At 42.2% G+C, this 11888-nt stretch overlaps 4 protein-coding genes across 4 annotated transcripts; 2 read left to right on the top strand and 2 right to left on the bottom strand.

The window, feature by feature from the left end:
- Nucleotides 1–212: 212 nt before the first annotated feature.
- PKNH_1136800 (conserved Plasmodium protein, unknown function) lies at nt 213–638 on the top strand (the record flags this gene model as incomplete). The annotated part of the gene is made up of 2 exons (XM_039114149.1): nt 213–252; nt 493–638. 2 exons carry the CDS (start codon nt 213–215, stop codon nt 636–638), a joined length of 186 nt encoding a protein of 61 aa, XP_038969768.1.
- A 301-nt stretch (nt 639–939) lies between these two features.
- Nucleotides 940–4763, bottom strand: PKNH_1136700 (rhoptry protein ROP14, putative; the record flags this gene model as incomplete). Its single annotated transcript, XM_039114148.1, has 4 exons — nt 940–3920; nt 4056–4224; nt 4332–4391; nt 4569–4763. 4 exons carry the CDS (start codon nt 4761–4763, stop codon nt 940–942), a joined length of 3405 nt encoding a protein of 1134 aa, XP_038969767.1.
- Nucleotides 4764–6540: 1777 nt separating this feature from the next.
- Nucleotides 6541–7406, top strand: PKNH_1136600 (50S ribosomal protein L18, apicoplast, putative; the record flags this gene model as incomplete). The annotated part of the gene is made up of 2 exons (XM_002261502.1): nt 6541–6738; nt 6966–7406. The coding sequence occupies 2 exons, from the start codon at nt 6541–6543 to the stop codon at nt 7404–7406; spliced, it is 639 nt and encodes a 212-aa protein (XP_002261538.1).
- Nucleotides 7407–8297: 891 nt separating this feature from the next.
- PKNH_1136500 (AP-3 complex subunit beta, putative) lies at nt 8298–11633 on the bottom strand (the record flags this gene model as incomplete). Its single annotated transcript, XM_002261501.2, has 1 exon — nt 8298–11633. The coding sequence occupies one exon, from the start codon at nt 11631–11633 to the stop codon at nt 8298–8300; it is 3336 nt and encodes a 1111-aa protein (XP_002261537.2).
- Nucleotides 11634–11888: the final 255 nt, after the last annotated feature.

The following is an 11888-nucleotide window of genomic DNA, read 5'->3' as shown; positions in this document are numbered from 1 at the left end:
AACTGGAATATCCTCCACTCCACTTTGATTTTTATGCCCTTGCCATTTTGTCCCCCTTCTCTTTTCTTCGCATAAAGCTCCAAAAAGTGCCTCTACAGTTTTAAAAGGGGGGAGGCCAATTTAACCACCAACGTTATGAGTAAATGCGATTAAACGATCAAACTAGAAAAGGAGAAAAAAATGTAATTACAAAAAAAAAAAAAAAAAAAAAAATGAGGAAGGTCATTAACTGGTGCGCCTTCATTATCCTGGGTAAGAGAGAAAAAAAAAATAAATAAAATAAAGAGTGATTATTTGTTATGTTTTTTTTTTTTTTTTTTTTTGCAAATTTGTGGAAGTAGTACACGTTAAGAATGACCCCTTCAACTCACCTGTGATTAGCATACTGGTGAAAATGTCAATCTTTTGCATGGAACACACATACACATCTTTGCCCATTCTGGCGCCTCCTTATGTTTGCTCAGCTCATGTTATACTTCTTTCACTCTGTAGGCACATCCATCCCACTGGGCCTGTCTGCCCTTAGCCTGTGCTACCTCAATGTAGACAAGGAGAAGAACCAAGTACACTCCTATAACAATGAGTACCGGCGGAAGCAGAGGGAACTCCTTAAGTCGCAGCAGGAGGAGAAAAGCTAACATCCTGGTGAGGAGCCATTTTTTTATGTGTTTCATTTTCGTGTGGTGGACTCCCTGTTGTTACGCTTATGAAGTTTTTTTTTTTTTTTTTTTCTCACCTTATTTTTCTATTTCTTAATTGGATGTGTGTATCCATTTAGCTAGCTGTTCAGCAAATTTTTACTATAAAGGAGGAAAAAAAAAAAAAAAAAAAAAAAAAAAAAAAAAAAAAAAAAAAAACTAGCCATGTGGGCGCATCCGCAGCACAGACAAAACAGATTTACACACATTAACATATAGACAAGTTCACATACTCACGCAATTAGGTACCCTTGTGTGTGTCTTCTTGTCGACGCTTGGAAAGCAACTCCTTAATCTCTCCATACCGACTCCTCCCCTGGTCATGGTTGGCAAACCCCAATTTTGTCATTTTACGGGAAAAATTATTAAGCAGTCCATATTGTCTGTAGGAATTTTGGATGGCCTCATCCATCTCCTTCTGTATTGCTCCATCCAGGGAGAGTACTCCTCTTGGCGACATTATACTTGGCAAAACCCCGTTGAGTGACAGGATACTTGGAAGGACCATGCTTGAACTTCTTTTTTCCCTCATCCCAACCCCCATTCTGTATTTCCTCTTCTTTGCTTCTTCCTTACTTGTCCGATCTCTTTCTGCCTCCATCTTCTCCACCGCGGAAAAAAGGTTTTCCCCATCGACCGATTTTTCTGCGTCGTCCATTATCACTTTATCTTGATCAGCTCCTACAACAAAGTTCTTTGTGTTGATTGGCATGTCTTCTTCCAACTGTGGAGAGGTTTCCTCTTCGCCTTCCCTTCCACTTTTCTCAACACCCTCCATCATCTGTTCCTCTTCCATAGGGTCCATTTCTGCCGTAGGGTCCATTTCTGCCATAGAATCCTTTTCTTCTGCCTCTGTTTTCAACTCATGTAATTTCTTCTGCCTGAAGAATTTTTTTTTCTTTTGTGCATATCTATTTTTTTTCTTCTTTCGTATCTTCTTGCTTAGTGACTCTTTCTCTATCTCCACGGGTTCTTCCACGTACATTCTCCCCTGTTGATAAAATGAACGCTTCTTCTTCCTTATGTTGTTCCGCTCCATCATTTTTCCTAACATTGCCTTCCCTGAAGTGTCTTCATCCGTGGGGATATAATAGCTAGTTCGGGATACAGACCTATGCCTATGTTCAACGACGGGAAATCCCCCTATGTGGAGGAGCTTGTTTTGTTCATCTGGACGATTCACCCGATTGTGCGCGCCAGTTCTGATAAAGGCACTATTTAATGAGAGGTGTCTCTTCTGTTCAAGGATTACCCGCGAGGAGACAACTTCCCACCAGGCAATCTTTTCTCCCTGTGGAGAAAATCTGTATACATCACGGGAAACGGTCAAATGGATAGGACCCCCATTGGAATGGCTCTTCCCCTCAGAAGGGGTTACAAAAGAAGGGGTTTTATACAAGAGAGAAAGAACATGTTGATCGTTGGTTGCGAGTTTTTTCAGGAACTTCTGAAACCATGGAGTGTGTAAAATAGTTTCATCATCACTGTAACTGAGTTGGTTGAATTGCCAATCCAATCTGTCTACATACAAAACGGGGAGGAAGCCATAAACAAGTCTGAACTGACTACACAAGGCCTTTTCTACATTGTCTGGCTTGCAGTTGAATTCGTAGTTGTCCCATCGGGGGTTTGATGGAGAAGACGCGTTGGATGGATGGCTAGCTCGAACAATAATCTCTTGTCTAACTTTATTAATATGACCAAAGGATCCATATACATTCATCTGCTGAAAATTTCCGTACTCTGCATTCATCACCTGCATTGGAGACAACACATTCTGCGCGAAGAAGCACAGGAAGTACAAAAAGAGGACGAAGTAAAAGTATTGGCATAAGTATTTCACAACGAACCTTTGATTGCTCAAATGAAAAACAGAAAGGAGGACTAAGCAGAACAAATGTAAAAAAAATAAATTCGAGAAATACACATCTGAAAATCCATGGACAAAAATATATTTCGTATAGATGAGCGAAACACTGAGGAGAAGTCCAACTTGACTAATCAAACAAGGAAAAATATTTTTTGTGAAAAAAAAAAGATAGACCATGTAGAGAAGGAATAAAGATACATAGATATAAAATGTAAATTGAAAAATGGATTCCCTCGTAGAGTAAGTAAGGTAAACACAACTGTTATATATGATCATGATGAAGACACAAAGCACATGGATAATCAGTTCCTTTGAAGTATTATAATTGTTCAGTATATACTGTGGCCCTTTTTTTGAGAAGATCCAATGAAGCGCATTAATCACATCCTTCTTGATACACTCCATGTAGTTTTCCTCTGGATAGAAATTCATTTCGTGGTTGGAATTGCCCCTGTTGAGGAGATGCTCCTTCTCTGTATGGGCGAGTACTCCTCGTGTGTTACTCCATCCATCCGAAGCACTTCCTCCATTCCACCGGTTAGCTCCATTCCATAAATTTCCCCTTACTTCATCCACATTTTCTGATACCCCCTCCGAATCGATCCTAAAATAAGCATCCTTCATCTTGTTCACCTCATCCACACTGAAGCCTGTACAAAAGAGCACATCGAAGCTTTGGAAGTATCCCCTACTTCTGGAGAGTTGTGCCGCCTTCTCCCTCACCACAGATAGCACTTCATTCCTCCTCGACTTGAAAACAAAAGGGAGCAACATCTCATCATCGAAGCAAAACATTAAAGGAGCCAACAGCAAAACATAAAAGAGGTAGGAATTGCCTGTGACAAAATTTAGTAGGCAGTACAGAAAGATCAATCCCCCACCTATTAGCCGAAAGGATCTTACAGGAAAAAGAATGAAAAAGGAGAAGACACACTCCGTTAGGATACAAAAGAGATTGTCCAGTTTGCTTAAGGTGAAACTTCCATGAAAAATATATCCAATGCTTGATGGAAGCGGCTGTGTTTCGTACAGGTAATACTTTCCCTCCAAGTGTCCCCATAAATCTGTATTCCTGAACCTTATTAAGCTGGAACCTAACAACACCTTGAAGACGAAGAAACGACATACGTACCTTAGGAAGGGGGTGCTAGAGAACCTACACTTCAGATGATTCCTACATAGGGGTACCAGAAGAAGACTTAAAAAAAGCAACTCCAACAACTCCACCTCAAACACGTAGTTGTACCATACATTACCTACGCTGTAAATAGACTGCTGGATTATGTATATCGGGAGCATCGTCACTATGTTAACTTGGTTAAAGAGGATGGCTATCATGGACAGTACCATGCCTGGGGGGGGGAAAAAACCAGAAGTGAAAACATGGAAAGATAAAGTCATGTACCGTAGGAGGGAATACCTTCCTCATAGACCCATCATAAAACAGAAATATATCTCTCCTCACGCTGCATTTATCTACAACCCACCTGTTATTGGCAAAGCCATGAGGACCAAATCGCTCACCGGGAGGAACCAGAAAAGTGAATGGAAACTTCGAAACTTCTCCCAGATGCCTTCATGCCGTAGATCCTTCATCACTTTCTCCACATAATCCTTTGCTGGAGTCAGCCCATCCTCCCCGATCAGGGGAATGTTCTACGGGGAGATGAAAGTAGGATGAGGATGGGTAAAAAGGGGACAATGTCGAAAATTCTTCCCATATGGGATACTACTTCTTTGAGGTTGCTCCTCTGGGTACTCACCTGTTGCCATGCCACAACGAACGAGAAGAAACTGGACAATAGGATTATCCTGGTGAACATCTGCAGAAGGGGAAAATTTCGGGGGGGTGTTCATGTGAGTCAAGGGGGAGGGGGTAGCCACCATGAAGGTTAACACCGTGATAGTAACCACGTTGACGCACCTAGAGGTGAGATTCGAGTTTGCGAAAAAAGTAAACGCATGACACAACAGAAGAGATATTGGTTCTCACCACTCACCAGTTGAGACACCCAGAAGGTGTTTTGCAGAGCTTTGTTATTGAATGGAAAGGCATCATCTGTGTCCTCCTGTACGAACACATTTTTTACTAGCTCCTTTAACCATTTCCTAACCTTGCGTGCGCCCCCCTCCTGGTTAACTTCCTTGTCGTTAAGCAGGATACGCGCGGTTCCCTTCATGTCAGCATGTTCCATATTGCATATTACAGTGCGTCCTAGCGGGGGACCAATTGGAGAAAAGAGGCCCACTGGAGGCAGCAAACCCCAAATCGGTCGATCACCCACTTCTGCGCCCTCACCGCAGTACTTCACATATAAACGTACACACACAGAACTAAAGACAAAGCACTAAAGCTTAAAGTTTCAAAAACGTAGGATTCCTGTTACCAAGTGTAGGTATAGGAAAGGAAGAAGAAGAAAAAAAAAAAAAAAAAAAAAAAAAAAAAAAAAAAAGACCTTTCCTTTTATGTGTCTACCTCCTCAGTTGTTATTACATTTTAAGAGGATCGTTCCTCCACCGATAGACCAACAGGATAGAGTTGTCTAATGCACATGGCGCAGGTTGTCGTTATGATGGTTGCAAAGGCTTTGCGGGATGGGCGCACCGGAGTGCTAACCAGGAAGAGAAATACATTCACCTTCATTCTGTTTTTTCTTTTCTGCACCAGAGGTACAACTTTACGAGGTACGTGCATGCATATGTATACATCATATGAATATTTTTTTTTTTCTTTTTTTTTTAAGTATGCATAAAGGGTGCACCCTGTTTGTTGACTCCACCTGCGCTACGTGTACGCTCTGCAACTTGCGGGCAGCCTTTTTTTTTTTTTTCTTCTTCTTTTTTTCCTTCTTTTAAAACTGCATACCTTAAAGGGAGAATAAATAACCCGTTTTAATTTTCTCCGGAAGGACAAGCATTTGGAACACATCACCTAATACTCCATAAATACTACAGTGAATACGCCGCAAAACGCCAGTGGAAAATTGCACCCATGGGTCGGTTACCCGCAGTGGTCTGTTTGGCATACAAAGAGACACCATCACTGTAGGGGAGAATAAATTTCCCCCAATGGGATATACCTCCCCCCGCAGTGATTCCTTTGTAGACAGGTAAAACGCATAACAAGATGGGGATGGACTGAGTTCATGGCCAACTCAATTTATGGACACACCATCTGGAACATTCTCCTCGCGACCTCTCTGCTAATAACTTCACCAGAACATTGGCCACATTGCACACATTTAAAAAAAAAAAAAAAAAAAAAAAAAAAGCTACACAAATTAACAAAATCGCCTGAACAGTCAGGCATATTAAGCAATTTTTTTTTTTTTTTTTTTTTAAACCGCTTGGATAAATCTACGTACCTGTTCATACAGATATGGTTCTTATTTGGCGCCTCCCTTTTCACCGCCCGGACCGAACAACACCGCAATGGGCTCTTTGAGGCGTAGTGCCTACAGGCAGGTATGTACACAAACCAACTTAGTATGTGCCGCCATATGAGTGTACGTTAACCGCGAATTGAAGAGGCGAATAGAAAATTGGGACATGCCAAGTGAACACCTCTTCATGTGACCCATTTGAGGATCGAGGGAGATGTTCCCAGAAGAGGGCGAATGCTTATAACATACCAAAGCGAGTGCAATGGTATTTCTTCCCCGTACGTAATTGTGCATGCACATAATTGTTACCATAGGTACTCACCCCGCCAAAGGGACTCGCGAATTCATTTAGCCGCCCGCCAACCCAACTGCCCATTTTCATCGGAACAAATTTGTCCCTCGTCGAAAAAGGGACAGCACGGTGTTGCCACGGGCCGAGTGATATTTTGTAAAAAGGATTTTTTTTTTTTTTTCCCTCTCCATCGGTATTGCGCCATTTAGCCGCTTGGCCTTTTCACCGCATAGACCCTTTACCGTTCCACCGCTTAAACGCGTAACCACATAACCACAGTTAAATGGCGCGTTTACTATGAACGCTCCCGTTCTCCTCGTCCCACTCCTTTTACTTTACCTCGACGTTTTACACAGCTTTGCAACCAACAGGGCGGTCTTTCCAAGGAATCCATTCTCGTTGTTCTCGTCACCCAACAGAAAGAAAGCCGCCCCTGAACAGGCCCCCCAGGGGAAGGCTAAGAAATTGAAGGAAAAAAAGAAGAAGAAAAAAAATGTAATTAAAAAAATTAAAAAATAAATAAATAAAAGGGGGAAGGAAATATCCCCACATGTGTGTCGCATTCCACTGAGAACTCCAGTAACTCAGCAAGCTGGGCTCTTCAACTTGGCACATAAAAGAGGGTGTAACCTTTCCGCGTAGCTCTATTACTCTTTTTTTTTTTCAATTTTTTTTTTCAATTTTTTTTACATTTTTTCTTTTCTTCTCTCTCCCCCCCAAAGATCGCTCTGGAAAGGCTGATTTGCGAGCATGCAGAGAAGGCGGAGAAAGTGGAAAAGAGAGAAGTGTCGGACAACCCCAGTGTAGACGTCGACAAGGAAATTCTTGAAGGTAAACGTGTACCAAGGCTAAGAATTAAAAACACTAATAAACATATATATGCCACAGTGGTGGACGATTACAGGAGACACATTCTATGCTTTTCTTGTTCGAGAGATCCAAACCTATCTGGTGTGTTGGGCACCTACAGAAATAGGACAACCAACAGAGTCGTGAATAATGGGAAAACTATTAAATCCGGGTGGGAAATTGGAAAGGACATCGCCAGGAAGGCATTAAATAAAGGTATTTTCAAGGTCAGATTTGATAGAGGGAAGTTCAAGTACGCCGGGAAGGTGGAGGCGTTAGCTGAAGGGGCCCGCGCCGTGGGATTAATGCTATGAAACATGTATGTATGTATGTATGTATGTATGTATGTATGTATGTATGTATGTATGTATGTATGTATGTATGTATGTATGTATGTATGTATGTATGTATGTATGTATGTATGTATGTATGTATGTATGTGTGTGTGTGTGGGGGGGTCCATCACTATTCTTGGAGACACCCCTTTGATGGTCACATAAAAAAAAAAAACCCACAGGGGGTAGACATGTGCGCCCGCATGTCTGATCTATGAAGTGCCCGTTTTGTTTATTAAAATAAACACATATCTTTTTTGGTATTTTTTTTTTTTTTTATTGTGTATATGTTTCTTTTTTTCAAATGGCAATGTTAACAGGGGGGCGGACAAGGTTAGTATGGACGTAGGTGCATCGCTTTGGATTCCTTTACTTGTGGGAGAAGGGTCCATACATCGGCGGTGGCCCAACGGAAGGGTTCAATTCTCCCCCCTCGTCATGATGCAGTTACAGTTGAAGTTGCAATTGCAGCTTGAGTTGCTCGTTCATCGGCCCAACTCATTTTTATTATACGTCATCCACGCGAAAGAAAAAACATAAACATAACCTGCATGATGATGCAAAAAAGTAAATCTTCCACATGAACCCATTCGTAACGTTTAGCGGGGGGTTGCTTGCTCTCCACTAGGAAATTTCTTCGGGCTGCATTTCGCCCTCTCCCGTATGCACATGTGTGTGAATTAAAAAAAAAAAAAAAAAAAAAAAATTATGAACAGATCAGACGAAAAAATTACAAACGCGAACAAACTAGCCAAAAATGATTTTTCCCCCACCTGACCTGTTCATATCAAAGGGAATGCTTCTCCATCTCAAACATATGTTAACGTGAATGAATCACCTTGTGTCTGTTCGCGCAGTTCTGTTCACTTTTTATTCGACCCGTTCAAAATCTTCCCCATCACTGAAGAAGAACTTTTCTATGTCATTTATTTGCTGTTCATCTATTTTGGAAAAATGGGTGGCGGAGATGCAGTCTCCTAGGTATGTACCTGCACCATTATCGTTTACTTTCAAGGGAGCATCATTCTGCTCGTCATCAGACTCGTCGTCCTCGCCCTGAATTCTCGTTCCCCTTTTGGTTAGCAGTCCATTCGCAGGTTGCAGGATCGGTTTGTGTGCATTCTGTAATATATTATATGTGCAATCCATCTGTCTGTTAATCAGATTTCCCTCTTCCTCCCTGTAAAAATCATCCACATCGGAAAAAATCTGACCATTGCTAAAGTGAGGACTGTAGGTTATGTGTACATCCCTCGAAGAGATACTCGTTACAGGCTGATTCGTTTTTTTCCTGTTTATTATGTGTGCGCTTTTCGGCAAATCTTCCTCCGCAAATTCGGGCAACTCCACGTAGGATGGAAGTTTTCTGTTGATGATGCTAGAGATGGTATTCAGTTGCAGGACAGTTGAGTTCTTCAGGTCAATTTGCGCGTCTCCATCTCCAAAGTCATCAATTACATTAGCATTGCAGTTGTTATTCAAGTCGAAGTTGTAGTCTCCGTAATTATCGTACTGCTCACCCTGCGCCATCCCAAAGGGAGAGTTGCGCACATTCTGCATCTCTTCCTTACTGAGATGGAGCACCTCTGAAGGATCTCCATTGCCGGTGGTGAGAAGAACGTGCTTCAAGTAGCATAGAGGAAGAGTGTACTCGTTTAGTGGTTCTTTGTAAAGGTCCCTCTGCCAGAAAGTTCTCTTGAGATCACCTTGGTCTCCTAGCTCCCTTATCCTCAGCATAACGTTGGCGTAAAATTTGCTCATCTCTTGGATGTCGAAACGTTCCTCAGGGCGCGAGCCCTGCAGAAGGATGAGCTTACATAAACGCTCGTAATTGGCAAAGTCCTCCAAGTGATGCCTCACGTGGTTGTCCGTTCCGTCTGTGAGTTTTCTGTGCTGCTCCTGGTAGACGCTCGTGGTTGTAGTGGGTCTCTCCCATATCTTCCTTTCACCGTTTTTCCTTTCACCGTTTCTCCTTTCACCGTTTTTCCCTTCACCGTTTTTCCCTTCACCTGTTTTCCCTTCACCTGTTTTCCCTTCACCTGTTTTCCCTTCACCTGTTTTCCCTTCATCATTTTCCCCTCCATCATTTCCCCCTCCATCATTTCCCCCTCCAACATTTTCCCCTCCATCATTTCCCCCTCCAACATTTTCCCCTCCATCATTTTCCCCTTCACCATTTTGCGTATCATCCCCGTGGACGAAGCAACTGGCGTACTGGTAGGCCCACACCTTGAGGACGAAGTGCAGGACTTGGACCATGAGGGCCCCCTCCATATGTTCAAAGCGTTTCACCAGCATACGGGCAAAATCGAAAAGAAGCAGATGGTCCGTGAAATTCTGATACTTAGCCAGGGTCCACAACATAGACGCTTGAACATCTGACATTTCAATAGTAAAAAAAATTCGAGTCAAGAAAAAAATTATTTGGCTGATACGCTCTGGGTCACTCTGTCTCAGTAACTTCCTTAACGAGAGAATGGCTTCATAGGAATACAACTTATGACTGCAGTTTAGCAATGAAATGATGTACTGCATTACTATGGAGAGACAGGATGAATCCATCACAGCCACTGTAGTTATGTGTCTGAAAAGTTTCTTTACAATAAAATCGTCGTTTCCCGGTTGAAACAGAGCATGGAGAAGCTCCTCCAAAACGATTGGCCTGTTATTGTCATTACTTAGTATATAGAGCATATCTATTTTTATTTTTTTTTTGATGGGACTATCTATGGAGCTAATATAGAAGAAGGAGAGATAAGGCGCGAAGTCTTGCCTCAAGGAAATTATTATGGACTGTACGCTTTTAATAAAGAGAGCATACATGTGGTCATCCCCCTCCATTGAACTTTTCATGATGCACGCGATAATGGCCTGTATGATATTTTGCTTGAAGGTAAATTTTGTCAGATGGTACAGAGATGAAATGGATTGTATGATTACGTTGTAACTACAGGAGGATAACAGGAGAAGCAACTTCTCAATGTACAGCTCCACGTCGACTGAGTACTTTTCCTGCTCATTCTCGTCATTCCACTCGTCATTCCACTCGTCATTCCACTCGTCATTCCACTCATCCTCCGTTCGGTAGTAGGAGTGGTATGGGGATGGGCTTATCCCGCGAGAAGTGCACTCTACAGTAGGAGAATCCGAATCCTCCCCAAGACGATTGTTCAATTTCTTTCCCTCCTCCGTGTCACCACCATCCGAGCAACTGAACAAATGAAGCAGTTGCTTAAAGTTTATATCTTCATTTGTGAGGGGGTCTCGGTAAAATATCCTGCAATATCGAAGGAGTAAGTCAATTAGGTAGGTCTGGTGGAAGGGGTGCATGATGAGAAGGTAATTGCAAAGCTTGTAATAGTGAGGATGAAGAAGGGACAGCCATTTGTGAAGATTCTGTCGATGAATCTGTCTTTGATTATTTCCTTCCTTGGCAGATGTTATGTCATTAATACTGTTATTCTTGGCTATCCTCTCCTGATGAATTTTTTTTCCTTCTGTAACTCCCCCTGGATCAGGCGCCAACTCATCCTCAGTGGTTTCACCCCAATGGGGAGGGACCACCAAACACATGGTGTAGAAGGAAGCCACAGCGGCGGAAACGACAGTAACCTCCCTGTCACTAATGTGATCAAGTAAAATGTTTCGTAAAAAAACCAATTGATCTGGATCGATATTATATATAGAAGGAATAACATCGGCGGCAGTTTTTCTAACGTAAGGAGATTTATCCTTTGCCATTATTTTAAGTGAGTCCATGAGAACAGTTATCATCTCCAGTGACCGACAGGAGCACATGGCCCTCAAGGCATACGCTCGGATTTGAAAATCCTTACTCTCAATATCCTTCTTAAAACAATTCACAGTGAGCATGTTCAATTCAGAATTCCGATCAGAATAGAGAGACAAGTAATTATAGATGAGCTTCTTTAGTATACGATTTTTATTTGATAAATTATTGGAAACCTCAACGTAGAATTCAGACACATCTTCCTTCATAGCGTGGGCGATGAGAAGATGTTTAACACTTTCTACTTTCTTCTGCACATTGTTACTTCTTAGGTCGTTCATAATATCTTCCTTGTTGTATTTGCTTCGATCGAAGTACACTCCATCGTTCAGTCTGATGTGGGAGATAATGTCCTTCACGTTTGTGGCCGCCTTCTCCAGTAGTGGCACTTTGATGCTGAAGTTAATTGAATCCATCCTTTCCTCGGATGATTCCAAGGATTTAGGCACTACCAGTATCTGTAGGTCATAAGTATATATCCCTTTTTGTCTACTTCTATGCCGAAAAAGCACACCTTCGAGGGTATTCGTCCCAAATCGGTAGGACACAAGCTTTGGTTGACAACGGGAACAGAAAAAATGGACCGCTAATCAAAAGTGCCTGTACACCTCCCTCCTCCTGGAGTGCATCACACCGACAGCAAAGCACTTATAATCGTAGGTAAGTCTTTC

This window comes from Plasmodium knowlesi (genome assembly GCF_000006355.2).
Source record: "Plasmodium knowlesi strain H genome assembly, chromosome: 11".
In the NCBI taxonomy this organism is placed as follows: Eukaryota; Apicomplexa; class Aconoidasida; order Haemosporida; family Plasmodiidae; genus Plasmodium; species Plasmodium knowlesi.
This window is presented reverse-complemented; position numbering and strand designations above follow the sequence as displayed.